This window comes from Crocodylus siamensis, chromosome 1, assembly GCF_052110815.1.
Source record: "Crocodylus siamensis isolate JL-2025a chromosome 1, ASM5211081v1, whole genome shotgun sequence".
Taxonomy (NCBI): Eukaryota; Metazoa; Chordata; order Crocodylia; family Crocodylidae; genus Crocodylus; species Crocodylus siamensis.
This window is the reverse complement of record NC_143395.1, coordinates 274035357-274054449: the sequence shown is the minus strand read 5'-3', so window position 1 is coordinate 274054449 and position 19093 is coordinate 274035357. Positions and strand designations below refer to the sequence as shown.

Sequence of the window (19093 nt, the reverse complement as noted above, 5' to 3'; positions counted from 1 at the left end):
TCTGTATGTGGAGAAAGCCCCACACAACTGCATGGAGCATGCAGGCCTAAATCAGGTTGCTCAGCCACTAATTTGACACGTAAACTTGGACAAATCTGTACTTTAAGGGCCTAACAACATTTTCTACCTCTAAAGCGGAGTGTGATGTTCATTTAATGTACATAAAACTATTCTAGGTTTCCTGGATGGAAAAAACAGAAATGATGAAGTTGGGTATAAAAACCTTCATTTTCTTTAACGACATTTGATGTCATGTGTATTTGTGGTTCAAGTGTCATGCTTCTGGCTGTAACCTTATAATTGCCAGAGTTTGGAAAGAATTTGTTCTCTTTGGGCCCACTCCTCCCCTACCAATGACCATACTTGTCCTTTAATGACTTATAGTCTGATCTAATGTAGCAAGTCTGATATAACAAGAGTAAAGATGGAGAATCAAGAGGGGATTCTGTCTCTCTAGAATTCAGAAAGACCAAATCAACAGTATGACAGAACCAGGTAGCAATTTGTCCTTATTATGCTCATTTATTACCTTTTTAAAAAAGAAGCTGCTTTTAAAGCTTTGGCTTTAATATTTTGTGTGTTCTTAAAACCAGATCATTCAAGAAAGCCCTTTAATTTACAGCATAAGTATTTATATTAGATATATTTTAGTTGCAATATGTATATATGAAGGTCTCTTGTCCACATACAGGTACCTAGTGCTTAATATCACATTTAAATCTTAAACATCCCCCTAAATTATTACTGAGCACACACAAAACCTTTAAAGTCTTTAATGTTAACTATGCTTATTTTACTGGAGATTAAATGACGAATTAAAATCTATGCTGATCAGAAATCTGATTCCTACCTAGAGCTGTGTGAAAGACTGTGGAGAGTTGCTAAAAATCCAACTAAGTCTTTCTTGGATATCAGTTCACTGAGGAAGTTCTGGTAGCATCAGTGAAAAACGACAAAAGGGACTGAGGACATATCACCACCACAAGAAAGACCAGGATCAGTGAGAAAATTTAAAATTATATATATATCTATAGATATATCTATAGATATATATATATATATATGATAATTATATATATATAAAATCCCCACACAATCCATACCAATCTGTTTTTGCCATTCCATTCTGGAGGCCAGGAAAAATAATTTATATATATAAATACTATATATAAACTATTTTTCCTGGCCTCCAGAATGGGATGGCAAATTCAATATGTTTTCGGCTTGGCAAAAGCAGATTGGTATGGACTGTGGGGATTTTTGCCTTCATCTGTAGTTGGGAGTGGGGAGGAATCAGGGGGAGGCATGGCCCTCTACCTGGGATCTCTTGAACATATATTAACAACCTTTTATAGAAGCAGAACCTTGGCTGTCATGGCTCTCCTGCTTTCCTGTGGCAGGTTCATATTTTATGTGATGTGTTTTGGCAGGATAGTGTTGTGATGGTAGTTTTGTGAAGATCTGAGATTATGGACAATGGATTTGTATAGGATGGTTTGGATATAGATGATCCTTCTCAGGCAGGAGGCTAGACTAGATGACCTCTGGAGGTCCCTTCCAAACCTACTTCCCTATGATTATATGAATCTCACAAAATTCTGTTTTCTCCACTCAGAAGGCAAGGATTTTTGTGGGTGATATCTTTCTTTTTGACCAACTGTATCGTTGGGATGGACTTATATAAACTTTGAAAGCCATGCATTCTTTCTCTGGATAGTAAGAAGTTTGTCTAAGTCTTGATAGCTTGTCTAAGTCTACCCCAACCATGCTGTTGTTCCAATAACAGATATCACTCACAAAATCCTTTTTTCTCATGTATTTCCTGGATGACTATGGCTACAATATAATATTTTCCCCAGGAAAATTTCAAGCAACACTAACTAAGAATTTCACACAGCTCAACTCCTGAAATCAGTTTCAATAAAACTAACTAGGGGTAGAGACTGCCCATATCCCTGCCTTCCTACAAACCATTAGATTCAGGAGAGCTGCATCTTGTGCCAGAATCTAGCCCATTTTTTCTATCCTCACTATCTTGTGGGATGCTTTTCTATATGTTGCTAAGGAATTTCTTCACCTCCTCGCCCACCCTTGATAACCCTGCATGGTTTATGGTTTGGCATCATGCACATTTACTCATGCACTCAAGCAGTTCCATCCGGATGGCGATACGCACATGCCAGCCCAGCGGTATGATTCGAATGTAGCGTGAGACAATGGGAGGGCGCAGGAAGTTCTGGACAGACGACGATCTATCTGAGTTCCCATAGAAAACCTACACAAAACCAAAATGGCAGATTTGGTTAAAGAACTTGATCACCTCTTCCCACAAATTTTGTGAAATGCTATCTTTATGTTCACCAGTTTGCAAGATAATACAAATACTTAGTGTATGTGCCAGGGTGTGACCATGACAATGTGTCATTAGAAACAGCCCTGTTCCATTTGCACACTGCCTGGTGTGTAGCATTACTCATTGAGGTAAAGCTACTTACATGTCATCTATTTTAAAAATGTGGACTTGAAACAGTACGTAAGTCACCCTTTTCCAGGCTGAAATCTTAGCTTCTACATAATGCATGATATGCCAATCATTTTAATCCACCAGGTTTCATCAAAAGGCATTACTTTATCCTATGCTGACAAAGTGTTTCTAATGATATATGGCCATCTCAAGGGCAGAAAGCAGCCAAAGAACTCCTAAAAAATACTAGTCATACTTCAGAAATTTCCTCCAGTGTGAAAGAGGCTACAAGGTTGAAGAGCATTCCCTGTATTTAAATTGGGGAATACTGCTATTATGTTCCAGTGGGAAGTTTTAGATCATCATTGGGCGTGTCTACACATGCCTTTGACGCGGGACCAGTTTAATCACAAGTAAATTACTCATGAGTAAATGGTCCCAGGCAGGTGTCTACACGTTCAGGGAAGTGGGAGTAGATTTGCTGCCAATGGCAGCAAGCTGCTCCCACTTCCTGAGAACCTGCAATGGGCCCCTGCCACCACCAGGGTGCTAGCCCAGGGGCTGGCAGGGAGCACCAGGCCAAGAGACAGCTGTCTCCTAGCCAGGGCTGAGATTTTACGTTCTAAGGGTGGGCAAAATGCAGCCCGCAGGCCAGATGCAGCCTGCCAGGCCATTCTATCTGGCCTGTGGGGACCCTAAAATATTTAGAAAATGTATATTTATCTGCCCCTGGCTGCCTGTCATGCGGCCCTCAATGGCTTGCCAAAATTCAGTAAGCGGCCCTCCGCCTGAAATAATTGCCCACCCCTGCTCTAGCTCCAGGGGCTGCCTACTCCCCAAGTGGGGAAAATGTTCCCCTGCCCCAGCAGCAGGGAGCTCTTGGCCCTGACTCCCCAATCAGGGCCAGGTGTCTTGAGAAGAGCTGCAGGGGAGGTGCAAGTCCCAACCTCCTGCCTCAATCCAACGGTAGAACAGCTAGCACCTGGCTTGCTGCTAGCTGCCCCACCAACAGATCATGGCAGGGGGCTGGGCCCTAACCCACTCCTGCAGCTCTTTTAAAGCCTGGTGCCTCTGATCAGGGCATGGGACAGTTCCCAGCCAGCTGGGGAGTTTGTTTCCCACTCAGCTTTGTGAGTGTAGAGCTGAGTGGGAAACAGGCTCCCAGCATCAGCCCCTGTGACCATGGGGCCAGTGCTGGGACACCCTTATCTCCCAATACCAGCCCCGCAATCCTATAAGGATCTCCGAGTCCCCCCCCCGCCCTGCTCCCCAACCATGATCTCAGAGTGTGGACCTTGAAGCTCCCTCCTACCAGAGCAGGGGAACACAGTTCCCATCCCCAGCAGCAGGCAGCTCCCAGGGGCTGGAGCGATCTGCCCCCTGGTGGATAGCTGAACAGGAGCAGATTTACTCGCAGTCAGGCTTCTCCACAAGCACTACTGCGCCATTACTAATCAAAAGTAAATTTGCTATTTGTATTTGCAGGTAGCACATATACTCTTGGTTAGTGAGGTTTACTGCACAGTAAGCATGTGCACTTGTAAACACTCACGCTTACTGCGTATTAAACTATGCTACTCCACAGTTGAGCATCTTGTATAGATGTGCCCACTGTGTGATTTTCCCTTTTGTTGAAATTGAATTCAGAGTTTCTAAAAGGGTCCCTTGAGAATGCCTACCTCTGTTTCCTCTGTTTATCTGGCAGTTTCCCCAGTGCTCCCTTCCCTTTATTTACATCATAGTATTTTCACAGTTGCGGTGAGACTTTGCTAGGTAGAAACTGATAAGTAGCAAAATGAGTAGTGCTGATAACTTTGGTCAGCAGACTCCCAGGCTCTCTTTAACCTGCAGGTAGTAGGAGCTGGAGATCTAATTAATGCATTCTCCAAAGCTGTACCAAAGAGCTAGAAATGGCTGTGAATGGCCAGCAGAGAATTTCTATCCTGGGAGAAAGCTCCCTCACCATGTATATTTAGATCTTGAACAGTCCACCTGCTCATGCCATGATGGGGAAGGCACTGGGAGGGCGTGGCAGCAGGGAGCAGGGAAAAGCATGTCTGGGCATAGTGGAATAGAGTTTTCCTATGTCAGTCCTCCCCTACAAAGGGTCTAGTAAGTTACTACAGTTACCACAGTCACATCTCAACAGGCACCTGGCACCTTTAAAACATTCTTAGGTCTGGGTTAAGTTTTCAGAGTTACCTCAGTGTTACTCCTTCACATGAAGGTGAGAAACAGACCTTGAATCTCCAGATTTGCGGTTTCCAAATTTGTGACTTCATTGTGCACCTCATGATGTCCAGGATTTCTGTTAAAAACTACTGAACTAGTTCTTGGGGTGATGGTACTGTATAAACAACTGCCTGACAAACCTTCTGTCTTCTCTGGGCAGAGCTCTAGGGCAAGAATATTTCCTACATTTCTTTCTACACAGCTGCCTACTTTGCACAAGAATTGGCATCTCTTTAAAGAGAACAATTCATCCTGTATGAAATTCATCCTGATACTAAGAGACAGCATATGCCTGGCATGTCCCTTAGGCCCCAGCTTGAGGGAGTGGTACACAGATCTTATGCTGGTGTTCTGCTGAGAATGTTACCCTTTTTTGAGCAAAGATTTTAATTTCTCTGAAAATTAACTGCACCAAAAATCAACTCTCACTGACCCGATTGTTTCCGGTCTGGTCCTTGTAGTAAACCCAATTCAGATTCTCATCAGTCCTGTACTGCACACTGTATTTTGTCATCCATTCATCTGCATCACAGCGTCCTTGTGTGAGTATCCCTGAAATAACTTTGATCTCCTTCAGGTCAATCTGCAGCCACTGGCTATTGTCTTGAAATTTGGAGAGCCAGGCACACCTATAGGAACCGTGAAACCCCAAAAAAAGTATTACAGATATGACTACAGTGGACACAGAGCGGGGAGTAAGGAATGCAAAGCAACTGACTTACCAAGGACCAAAGCCAAAACTGTCTAGTGATCTAGGATGCATCCATTTCTGAATGCCCAGCCTAAGACATCATGGTTCAGCACATTCTGAAGATCAGGCCCCACTAATGTCTATCAAAATCTGGGCAGCCAAACCTGAGGAGCCAATCAGTCAGCCTGTTTGAAAAATCTTGAATCTTGTTCTGACAGACAATGGAAGAACTCCTAATGATACCAGAGATTGGCCCTGAGAGTTTTACCTCTTATTCAAACAGCAGATGGGAGTGAGGATGGGGCTTTTATCACAGTTTTTTAACTTTACCAGACAAGCAGAATTTCCCAAACATTCTTCTCCACATATTGCTTTTCTTTCCACTTGCAGATGTGTATAGAAGTATGCTGCAAGCAGCCCCAGTGGTTTGGGGGCCTGTGAGGGGTGGCTTGGAGGTCCCAGAGCACCTAAGGAGGCACCGCAATCCCAGAACGCCCAGAGGGGCAATTTTACAGTGCCTCCAAGGGGTGCACAGAGAATGCCCATAGCGGCGATGCTAGGGCCTGGGAGGGGTGATCCCATAGCACCCTTCTGGCTAAGGGAAATGGGAAAAAAAGCATTCTGGAAACCACTTGCAGCCCTTAAAGCTATGGCTGTATGGCCACCAGCGTAAGCCGATGACACCTGTGAATAAATAAGCCCTTCTCACTCCTGCCCACCCCTCAAGGTATTTCCACTAAAGCAAATGTGTTGAACACATCAAAGACAATTTATCCCTCTTTATTTTCTTCAGTTCTCCTTGTATGTTCTATAATATTAATACTTAAGAACCCTCCCAAAACTCCTCATCTTCCTCTATCTAATGTTTTACACCCCAGTCAAACTTCAGGGGTGTCATGAGAAACAATTCCCAGACTTACCCAAAGCCTTGGCCATTGAGTCGGGCCTTGTTGGCAACCCAAGAAGAATACCATCCGGTGTACTGCTCTGGATTAGAGCAGCTTATCTGGTCTGGAGTAACAGCTCCTGACTCAAATCCAAGGGGTCTGTGATAGGGACACTCTGCAAGAAAAACAAGTAGTTTATCACAGGAAAGACGCACTGCTTCTATTTAGTAGTTTTCTTAGCTCACTTTTTGATGTCTAGATAAGAAATGTGTTTTCACTTTCTCACCTCTCCTCTTTGAAACAGGTCAAAACCTCAGTGGACAGTATTGACACCTGTAGGACTATAAACTTCCCTTTCCTCAGCTCTGGTGGACTCCCAGTGACTGGAAAATTGAAAATCAGAATTCATCTGACTTGTTTTATTCTCCTTATTTATTCTATTTTTTATTTATTCCAGTTATTCATTTATCTATTTCAAGTCACCTGCATGATCAGATTTTCTTCTTAGACATTCTTGGGTATTACATTGTGAACTTCCCTTAGGCACATTCAGAAGAGCTAATGTATACAGGTGAGTTTTGTTTTCAAGAGACTCTTTATCCTCCTTTGTGAGATGTTTGGAAATCTTCCAGTTTCTAGCTAGGTCTGACACTTAATCCTTTCCTTTTCTTTCCTTGACTTTCAAGGATTCATCTTTTTGGCTGATAAACTCCCTTAGGAACCAGGGAGCAATACTCCTCAATTAGTGGAAAGCCTTTAGCAATGAGGTATGATCTTCTTGGCATGCTGTCAATCCCTTCCAGCCCTATTTATTTAGGGAAAGTGACTATTTGTAGAATAGTATTCACCAACATGAGTAAGGGGCCACGTGACCCTCAGGGAGCACTTATAACTCGAATAGGGCCTCACATGATCAGGTTCAGGGAACATTACATGGCCTTTATATCAGCCCATTTAAAATATATAGGACATGTCTACACTGGCTCTGTGCCACTTTTGAGGCTAATGCTGCTGAAAACTAACCCCTGCCACATGTTCCCATCCTAGAAATGAAGTGGTGAGAACATGTGAGAGAGAGAGAATAGGAGAGAAGGTGAGGACCACTGCTGCTCTCAAACACAGCAGAAACAGGGAACTGAGAAGGAACAACAGAGCCTCCTTACTGTCTGCATCAATAGTATCTAGAATCTATTCACAGAAATACTATTTCTTTTGTGCAGCCCAGCAATCTGGGATTTCTAAAGATAGGAAGGACTTGCCACCATAGGTGAACAATGAAAAAACAGGAGGTGACAAGCACCAGGCATACTGCAGTCAATTCAGACACAATTTGAGCAGTTTTCATGGATTTATCATATAAATCTGATTATGCAATTTAAACCAGATCTGAATACCTAATATAGTGCTGTTCCCAGAGACACCAACCCTTCCTCCCTTTTCAGTACAATTCCTCTCTGCTCCCCAGTTAACACTGAGACCTTCTCTCTCCCCAGGGAGAATGCTGAAGACATCAGGAAGAGCAGCAGGAGGGAAGCACTGTGTGGGGTGGCATCACTTCTGTTCTGTGAAAGCTCTATACAGGAAACAGAAATCCTTACGCAAAAATCTCCAAAGAGAATTCCAGAGAGAGTTTATCAGCCAAAAGTCCTCTCTTCTTCTCACACTATGCCTCCCCATCTCTTCAAGTGCACTGCTATGTACTTCACTGCTTACCTAGACCTGCAACACTCTTTGACTACCCACCAGTAGTGCAATTAGGGTTGGGTGAGAACCCAACCCTGGGCACCTATTTAGAGGAGGCACAGGAATGGTGCCCTCCCCACCCCCAGGGAATTTGTGAGGTGCCAGCCACAGCTGCCAGTGTGCAGGAAGCCTTCATCATGGATCTCTGAGTCTCTGGGGTCAGGTAAGATTCTCAGATACAAATGCCCTTCCACCCTTCACTCCACTGCCCAGAGCACCTAAGTTGCTGGTTATGCCTCTGCTTCTTGCCAAATAGGGGCAAAGTATTGGGGGTGAAGGAAAGCAGCAGTGGCCAGGACCTAGGATAGATGGGAAGAAGTTCCTTATCTTGACAGAACTGACTAAAAAAGGGAGCCAAATCATTTGTTGGTATTTGGATCCCAGTATTTAGTATTCCAAGGATACGTAAGCTCTGTCAAATTGAGGCATACATGCCATGTGTTTTTAAATAATTACAGCAGCAGATCTCCTGCTGGAGTGTCAGGATTCTATCAAACTTTTCATCAAGACTGACATTCTTGAAACTCTAGCTGATTTGTAAAACTGTCATATGATCTTAACTGATATAATGGCACCCAATACACAGGACAGTGAGCCAATTTCCATCCTGATTTTACCTGGGTTAAACAGCTATAGAAGTATCATCATATATCCAAAAGTTAATATTGAAATGTAACATATGCATGTTGTTCCTGTGACAGTGAATGGTTCAATAAGCTTCCAACTAGCTGCCAGAGAAATGTGGGCAGAACTGTATGTTTATCATTAAAACTTAAAATACCTGCCACAATTCACTGCCAAGGAAAACTGATTCTCCTTTTTATGGTTTCAAACTTCTGGACTTTGTAAAGTGACTACTGTTCTTTAAGATAAGCATTTTTTTTCTTTCCTTTTTAGAGAGGATCATTTATTGCTACGTGACTGGAGAAGCAGACGGAAGATGCTAACAAGCTTCAAATAAGAATTGCCTGAGCAAATGCCTATAAATTATACACATCATTTTCATATTCCACTCCCAAAACTAGGCATTCCTATTACATTTGCTAATTGCTCACCTTTGAGAGTTACCTATGAAAATGTCACCAGTCTGGCATAGTTTATTTCTTGGGTTTCTAAAATAAATGTATCTGTTTTCCTGTGAAAAGCTGAGTTCAATTTATGGACAGGAAATCTTCATTTATGAATCACATTTGAAAGTGCAGCATAACCCTCTATCAGCATGTAAATTTATTAGATCTTTCAGAATATTATTTGACTACAGTCCTTATAATCCTTTTATTCAATGTATTCGTGCTAGTCACTGTAGAGCAGGGCAGCTCTAGGGTCACTATCTTATTAACATATTTTTCTAGGTCAATATCTTGCAGGTCAATATCTCATTAACACATTTTGCTATGTCAATAGCTCATTAACTTATTTTCACACCAAAACAAATAGTTACAGTCCTTGCTTCCTCTAGGCGTGGAAATATTCACCTATAGAACCCTAATGACGACAATTACAAATACAGACCATAAACACCTACTAAACCTTTGCCTTTTATTTGACATTTTAAAAAATGCAAAACAAAATGGAGATTAGTTTTCATCTTTCTAAATGGCTGAATGTAACACAATGGTAGACTGTAGTGTAGTGGATTTGTATCAGTCTTCTTATGATTCGTTCATAATAAAATCAGCTTTTCCACACCAGTTGTTCCCTTTGCATAAGAAACAACTTACTGAAATTGGATTTAAAGTGGCTCTGCACATTTACTGCTTGTTTTGGTGTATCTTGAACATGATGTACAGGAAGACAGAACAATTTTACCAGTAATCTGTAGGTCTCACAATCATAATACAATTAGCAGGTCACCTTCTGTTCTGGAGAACTGTCATACTCAAAGAACTGCTAAACAGATGTCTGGTTACTGCCAAGCCAAAACCAGTTAAATTATTCATGCTGTTATTGCTGACCTGAAAGAAACTCCTGATCCAGTTATTGGGATGCCAAGTACCACCACTGTTAAGCTTGTAAGATGCAGTGTTTCAGAGGCATAAGGGCCTCCTGGCATAGCAGGCTGATAGCCCTACATCAGTTTGAACTTATTTAGTGGTTAATAGTATAATCTCTATGTTTTGCCTACATTTTGCCATAATACGAGCAGCTATTACTAATACAAAATTCCTACACTAGGTAGTTCACAAAGTTGCTTTTAAGGGTGACCGCTGTATATTTCTGCTGTCTTACCTGCAAGTCTTAACAGTAGCAATGCTGGCATTCTCCAGTGTACTGTGCATGCTATAATTAAATATATCCAAGCAAAATGAAAACAAAACTCTTCCGTTCTTCTATGATAATATTTCCACCCACTTTTCCTTCCTTTTCTGCAGGTATGAACAATTCCACAAGGTACAAGGCATAGATAGTTGGGCTCAGAAAAGCTATTTTGCTTTTTATGGTGCCTCCGATTTCAAAAGGTGAGTTGATTCATTTTGAGAATGAGGCTGAAGCACAGAAGGAATAAGATTACATGGGAGGGAACGGATAGAAACGAAACTTGAATCCCTGTCTCTTGGCTTCCAATCTCATGCCCTAACCATAGGTCATCTCTCTGAATTCCAATACTTCTGCCCTGAATTCATTTTCAGCAGGCACAAATCATCCAATAACATGTACTTTGAGATAAAATGCAGCATGCAAACATCTGGATGAGATTTAAGAGGAAGAAAGCACATTTTTAAGCATTTTATTTAAGAAGGGCACAGCTACAACAACTGTTCTACATTGTACTGAATATTCATTGGAGTGCTCATTTAAACCGGATTTCCCACATCTCATGCCTCCCCCCCGCCCAAATCACTGGTCTTCAGACTCTGCTTGCCTCTCTCTCTCCCCTCCTTTCAGATCCAATATGTATTTATTTATACAAAGTGGAACAGGCTTCAACAGAGGAGGTTCACCCCAGATAATCCAAAAGCCTGGAGATTAGGGCACCCCCCCAGGAATGAACACCCACGTTCAGGTCCCTGCTCCAATGTATGCTTAGTTCCCAGTACAAAAGGTACAAAAGCAATCCCCCTTAGAGAAGAGAAAGCAGAGTAAATAAGTCAGTCACCTACAACTGAGAGGTTCTCAAAGAAAGAGACTTGAACTAGCATCTACTGCATTCTAGGTGAGTGCCCAAACAACGTGGTTATTCTTTTGTCTCCCTCATTCTGCTTTTGAACCGGAATTCAATTCTGGATCTGAGAAGCTTTTCCTTAAAAAAGCTTCACTGAAATTGGTGAGTTTCTGCAGAAAGCTTTGGTTTCAATGAATCAGCATGTTCTAGCCTAATGTATTTAATCCAAGAATGAATGACTTCTTGGTAAAATCATGAAGTCTTTTTTCTTGCTACTCTCCTAAAACACACAAATTTACTTATTTTTCCATAAGAGGGAATGGCTATTCTTTACCGTACTTAATTCCCATTATACTTTTCCTGTTGGCTCCTATATCCTCCCTTACTCTAATAAAAAAAAAACCCTGATTTCCTTCTTTGATGAGATTACAAGTGTGGTTGATTAATGTACTTGTGGAAATGTAATATATTTCATCTTGCAAAAGGCATTTGTCTGAGTACCCTATGACATTCAGATTAAAATATTAGCACATGTTAAATGGGTTGCGAACTGGCTTAATGACAGATAGCAAAAAGTAGCTGTTAATGGGGAATACTCATCATGAAATAGGGATATTTTTAGTTGAGTTCTGCAGGAATCATTGTTGATGCTATGCAACATTTTCATCAATTATTTGAAAGTAAACAAAAAAAAAAGACTGCTAATAACATTGGCAGATTACTGGAGAATAAAGGAGAATAAAGTAATCATTCAGAGTGATCTGAATTATTTAGAAAGTTAGTTTCTTTCAAATAAATAATGTTTCAGTAAAGGTCAATTGTGAAGTTATATATCCAGGCCCGAGAATTGGGGACCATAGCCTTGTATGCTGTACATCTAAAAATAAGATTTAGGGTTTAAAGTAAGCAAGTAACAGAACATGCACAATGCTGTGGCAAAAAGGGTAAACGTAAGCCCTGACTGTATAAAGAAAGAGTCATTAGAAGGGGTCATTAGGTGATTTTCCTTCTGGATATAGAGTTGGTGAGACTGACTGAAGAATGTTGCATCCACTGCTGGTGTCCACATTTAAAAAGGATGTTGAAAAATTAGAGATAGCAAAAAGAAGTACCACAAAGATAACTTACAGGGTGGAAAAATGCATTAAAATAAAATATGAATAAGTTGTCATGAGATAAAGAAGGGCAGTGCTTTACAGTGTATCGGTTACTCCACAGGAACTGCCAGTGTGCACACTCTTACCCTCCAGTTAATAAATACTAGCCTGCTTAATATGAAAGAGAGGTAGGCTACATTGGGTTATTTTTCTTTTACCATAGGATCAGTGTAATCAGCACACAGACAATTACCATGAAGCAGCCGACACTCTCTAAATCTTTGCCCATGTTTATCAGATGACAACTTGTCTGTTGTCGATGCACTTTACATTCAGTCTTTTTAGCCTATCAGAAAGCAGACTGCGAGGTCACTAGATTATAATATAACTCCTTCAGGGGGAAAAAAACTGGGTAGTAAAAGACTCTTCAGTCTAGCACAGAAAGGCTTAACAAGAACCAGTAGCTGGAAACTGACACCATTACAAATATGACACGCTTTTTTGACAGTGAGGATGGTAAATTTTCAGAACAAACTACCAAAGGAAGTGGTAGATTCTCCATCTCCCAACGTCATCAAATTAGGCCTAGATGTCTTGCTAGAAATTACAATTTAATCAAACACAAGATATAGGGCTTAACTCACGGACAAGGTGTACTCTCTTACATATTAGATAAGAGCACAACTCACTTAGCTGCATAATATGGTGCCAGTTCCAAGTTTTTGCTTATTATTTACCTTACAAAAGCTTTACTTATCAACATACTGGTTCAATGAATAAATTGCTAAAGTACCTAGCATCTTTTTGCTCCCACTGTCTACTTTTTAATATAAGTGTATTCCTTAACTAGAATTAAGTGGGCTGTTATTAGAAGACTTGAGAATGAGGGGAGATAGCACTCCTGAAATCTGAACCCTTAGAAGTCTGAACTCTGTTAGAAGCTGTGAAAATGATGGGCTGTAGTTTTGGTTCTGTAGGCACCATGGTATTGCCAGTGCCAAGTGGTTAATGAGCATTGCTACATTTAGTTTAGGTAAGTGCATACTCTGGGCATGTGTATGAGTTTTTCAGTCCTATGTAACTAGTTGAAATGTATAGACCTGTGATAGACAGAAGGTCTGATTAGTTCAGGGCTGTCCAGCTAGCAGTCTGTGGGCTGCATGCAGGCCTCAAAGTGTTAGGGGTCTTTCCTGCCTGCTCATGCAGAGCGTGTCCCCCTGATCTATGCCCTGCCTGGTGTGCAGCCCCCAGAAGTTGAACAGCCCTAGATCCAGTGGTCTCTTCTGTCCTTAACTCTACATAGCTATCATCAGACTAGCATCCTTTATTCTATACAAAGATGAGGTGAGTCACTTCTGCACCATACCCTGTGACTACAAAAGGGGCTTCTTAGGAAGTAACTGAACTATTCCACAAGGCCTAGCTTTAGGCCACATTCTCTCAGTAACACCAAATCATAAGTAGAACTTCCTCAGCAACAGGCTTTTCCCTTCTTCTGTCCATCAGTTTCCATTCTTAATTATTCTAAGGCCCCAGATCTCAGCATTTGTCACCACCACACTGGCTAAATAAAGCAGCATGTGAATAATCCTGATTCCTCATTTGGGATGTTTTAGGGCCTTGTTTACACTGGCAATGTGCCACAATTCCAGCCACTGGTAGTCATCCAGTGATGTAGGTTGGAAATCCTGCCTGCAGGAAACCCTACCTTCTCTGAAGTCAATGAGCATTTTGCCATTGACTTCTGTGTAGACAGGGTTTCACCTCAAAAATAGATCTGATGACTCTCTGCATGTAAGGATCTCACCCTGCCTTCAGAATAGGTTTAACTGTTTATCTGCATTATACTTTGGTGGACCCTAGCTACATTGACGATTTTTCTCTGATGAGCTATACTTCTGGCCAGCTACCAACAGCTGAAACTGTGGCAAATCCTTAGTCTTATCAACAGCTTAGACTTTCATGGCCTTTGTTTCTTAGTTCCTTTGTTTGTTCTTTCCTGTTGAAGGAACTTCTTTTTTGACTTATCTGATCATTATATACCTGCTCATACTCTTAGGTTGAGAATAAATGACACAATTGCTAAGAAGTCATTTACCCTAGATTTTACTTCATAGTATGGTGTAGACACAGGACCACTTCTCCCAAGTTAGCTGCCCACAGTAGGTGCTACTATAGTGCCTGGCAGGAAGGTCAGTTTACTTTGAGTAAATGGCTACCCTGTATTGAAATTGATAAGGGAAGCTGAGGTACCACATGTTCCATATAGTAACTTCCCTACACAGTAAAAATACTATACATTACCCCAGACATGAGTGTAATAAGGCTCTACAAATAATGTGTCCACTTGACTTCTGTTCCATAGTATATTTGATTTACTACATGGATGACAGAGCTTGTGTTCACACCCTCTCACTGACTCCAACCCTATGACTCAAATCACAGTAATGCACACGATCAGCAATGCAATGAATTGAGATCTAATGCTCTCTTTATTTCTGAGTAATAGAATACAATATATTGGAGCTAAGAAGATCATCCAAGGATGGACCCTGTATATGGTAAAAGCTGGACCCTGTATATGGTAAAGCAATATCATGTTTATTATAGAATCCATAGAGACCTAGATTAAAGCGTAAGTCTTTAGGATGTTAGAACATGTGAATATAGGTATCAGTAATCAGTTCGAGGGTACAGAGAGAAAGCAGGTGAAGTACAATGGATCATAATTTAAAGTTTACGCTGAGAAAACTAATTCCTTACCTGGGATGCACTCTAAGAGACTGCCTCCACGGGACCATTCGCCATCAGAACTTCCTTGACAATCACATTTGCAAACTTTACTGTGCCACTGCTCTGATCTCTCATCCTAATGTAATGTAAAACAAACCATTATTAATCAGAAACAGTGACACAAGACTGAGCCTAATTCTCTACTGCTTTGTATCTTCTGCTGTAGGGTTAGAGCCACAAAAGGATTTAGGTACCTACCTCCTGCCTAACTGGCACTGTAGATGATGAATTCAGAATTTACAACCTCAAAGCCACCACTCAAAGACGGAGGTACCTCAAGTCTGTGCATTTTGTTAGGTGCCTAAAGTTCTATGTCTGTGCATGTCCAGGACTGCCCTGGTCTTGACAGTAGGTCAGTATCTGTCTCTTGTTGAACTTCTGTTGGAATCCCAGTTTAGGAGTCCCTTTACCTACCTCACCGGCAGGGCATTTCAGAACACATCTCCTGGATCCTTCTGTACAGCACATCTAGTGTGGAGACCCCTCTAACTTCACAGGTTAGAGAACTTCCAAGGGTATGGGACACTTAGGTTCAATCCTTTCTTCCCCCTGAAAGGGTTTGAATCTATGTCTCAGGCAAATATTTTAACCACCAGGTTGTAGAGCATTTTGCAGTGGGGCTCTCAAGTCCTCCTGTTGAAGCCACTGAACTTTGAATGGTAGCAGTTAAGCATTCCTTGGTCCAGAGAGAATATTTTATATTAGATGGTCAGTGTACTGGGACCTAGAACTCAGGTCTCCCAGCTTCCAGACAAGTGTCCTAACCATACCCTCTCTCATACCAACTGGAATGACTCCAATAGGTAGGGCTTAGAGCTTTTCTCTCCCCCAGCCCCCAGTACCGTATAGCACTTATTAATACTGTACAAACAATATGTGCTTGGGGACGAAAAACTTGTGATTTGTAAGCTTGTATGTCAAAATTGAATTTACATGGCTAAGTTGAAGAGAAATCAGATACCCTTTTTTTTTTAAAGAACCTTTGGAAAGGATCATTGGACAGACTGAACCAGAGCTCATATCCTTTCTGATCTTGATATCCTACCTCACTCTGAATTCCAGCCTATTCTGTGGGGTTTCAATCCGTCCACCAGAAATGTACTGCATGGGTGTATGATTGGTTTTGTACCTTACTTATTGGGGTAAGTTACACTGATGCAAACTGTGTTTTGATTGGTGTCCATATTAGGAATGTTTAATAAAACAAATGCATCAATGTGGTTACATTGGTCCAAATATCCTTGGGTAAAGAAGGCTGAATTCAGATTGTCTGATAACTAACAAATGCAAAATGCAGTGCTAGGACTTTTATATTTGGAGAGAATAAACTGCAAACAAAGGGACTGATTTCAGAGAGCTGGGTTCCTTCAGTTGTTCCTAATTTCTGTGTGAGTTCAATGGCTCAGCACAAGGCAGAATTGGACCCTAAAACTATTTACATATATTCAGAGAAGCTTATGGACTTACCTCACCTGGTGACAATGCCACTGTGGCTGTTGTGAAGAGAGATTCAAGCACGATAGAAAGAATAAAGAAAGAGAGTTAAGAAATGAAGAGATGGATTCTGTGGCTCTTATGCTACCACAGTGTTAGTCTGGTAGATGTATTTGCCTTAGCAGTAGGTATAAAACAAAACAGAGAGCCTCGGAAGAGCTAAGTGTATTTCACGCAGCCTGATTTCTGTGTAATAACAAAAGGAGGCGGACATCTGGACTAAGCAGGAAGAACAGGAGATTCTGCAGATGGGCGATACCGTGTAACCCTGTGTTCTATGCTAATTTCCTCCCAGATTTTCTTTTCCTGTCACTTAGACTTCTGCCATCTCCTCTTCCTGTCTAGCTTGAAAAGGTCCCTGTTTCTATCACTATTCTCTTCGTCCTCCTTCCCCTGTGTCTCCCTTTCCAACTGTGCTCTTACTTATTTTATATCTAATTTAATCAAAGGGTAGAATCCTGGCCCCATTGAAGTCAATGGGAGAACTTCTACTGATTCCTTTAGTATTCAAAATGACATCACTTTATGTGAATCTGTGAAAAAAATATTTAAACTGCACCCAGCTAACTGACCTTTTAGAACAGACTAATTCCTGTTTAGCAATGATGCCTCAAATAAGAACAGTGTGATCCACAAAGGGAAAGCTTTATATTTTCTAACATCTTCTGACTTTGTCTTTTTTCTCTCTATGAGCCATAGCTTTTTTATACTTTTTTTAGTTTTTTAAATAGCCTTTTTTTAAACCATGTTCTTCCTGGTTACGTGCCTACTACACCTCCCAGAAAAGTAAAGGGGAATTTATCCCTTGATTTTAATGGAAGATGGATTGGGCCTTAATCAGTCTTACGGTCAGTAAGTCAGGAAACAGAAAAAATACCATGGGACTTATGTGACTGCTGGAAACTACTGAACACAACCTGAATGTCTAGCTACAGTGAACTGGCAATTGTTGATGATCAGTCCACAGAACAGGAAAAACCAATAAATCTGAATAATGAATAAATAAGAATCTGCAGCCAGATATTCCTTGAGCAATAAAAGGAGGTTTTTCTATCATGTAAATTATTCTCTGAATATTCACCACCACCAGCAGTTTTAGTTACAGCTTATTCATTCATATACAAAATCATTGCTGAACCCAGCAAGGTCCAAATAATGCTGACAATTAATAATGATTTACATTTCTATATCAAATTTCATCTAAAAAATTCAAAATGCTTCACATTCATAATCAACTAAAACATAAACTATGCATTAAGGATCACTTTATCGTTGACTGAAATGTAACTACTTGTGAACTGTAATGCTTGCTTTAAAATATATATCAAAGGAAGAAAATACACACAGGGCAGATGTGGGAGCGCAAAAAATACAAAATTGTTTTTAACATACCCAAGGTTTGCTTTAATCACACTCTCCTGAGGTAGCACTTCTGATGTCAACAATTTACAATAATAAATGAAGAGTTTAAACAGATGAGTAATCACAATCACACTCCTTTAAACCATAGGGGACTCACTGATTGTGAATGCATGTCAACAAATCCACTCCAACAGTTTCATCTATCTGGCCCTACCCTGGAATGGGACAGTTGTAAATGCCTCCAGTTCAGTTTCTGCTTACTGCAGGATAGAACAGCTGAATGTAACAGTTAAAGCAGATTTGACTGAACGGCAGTAAATTGCATGCCCCTTTTTCAATCGGTGTATTTGTTCCATACCTAGGGACAATACCAGGTAAACCTGGTATATGGGGAAAGGGTACATTTGAATCTAATATGAACGATATACTTTATAATCAGATATTGCAAAAAGCTGTGTGCTCACAAACCCTAACCTGCTGCCACTGAGTTCATCTGCAAAATGTGTATTGTGCACAACAGGACAGACTAAAAATAATAATAGAAATTGAGTGTATTGTCTGAATCTGACCACTGCTAAAGAATACTTTCCTGATATTTTTCCCCCCAAAAAAGTTAAATTGTGCAATCCAATGCTTCAATTTTTTTCAGCTCAGATATTACACACTAAAGTCATGTGACTGAGATGAGAGTAATAAAACAAGAATAAGAATGTGACATCATACTTATAAGCTAAAGATCAACACCCTATCATATTTTGGGTCTAACTGTATTTTACTGCCTGTAATGTACTGAAAACAAACTTTCAGATCATACCATTAATAAAACAACACAGTGCTAAATAAATTCCAAACAGGAGTGTACATTTTGGTGCATTTTGGGCCACTAAATGGCAGAAATAAAAACAAAGATTGTAAGACTTCAACTATCAAAGGTATTCCGGTGCCTACGGATTCCAATGGGATACAAGTGTCTGAACATCTTTGAGATGGTCCTAAGTTCTGCCATCAAACAGAGCATACTGTCAGTTTGGCCTGCACTATGGGTCATGTTGTATTTGTTTTTATTCTGAGTATATCTTAATGTGTACACCTAACTGTGTTAAAATTACCACCGATAAGAATAAATAGTCTGGTGTAAAGCCTTAAAGGACGGTCAGAAGGCAGGGTAGATTTGAACTTATAGTCTCAGATGGCGCGTCTACACAAGGCGCTAAAAGCGCAGTAGAC

At 40.8% G+C, this 19093-nt stretch overlaps 1 protein-coding gene across 1 annotated transcript; it reads right to left on the bottom strand.

The window, feature by feature from the left end:
- Positions 1-1281: 1281 nt before the first annotated feature.
- Positions 1282-18914, bottom strand: RS1 (retinoschisin 1). The gene is made up of 6 exons (XM_090045400.1): positions 18815-18914; positions 16478-16503; positions 14981-15086; positions 6308-6449; positions 5130-5325; positions 1282-2275 (listed from the first exon to the last, which is right to left on the bottom strand). Exons 1-6 carry the CDS (start codon positions 18912-18914, stop codon positions 2123-2125), a joined length of 723 nt encoding a protein of 240 aa, XP_089901526.1. The 3' UTR covers positions 1282-2122.
- Positions 18915-19093: the final 179 nt, after the last annotated feature.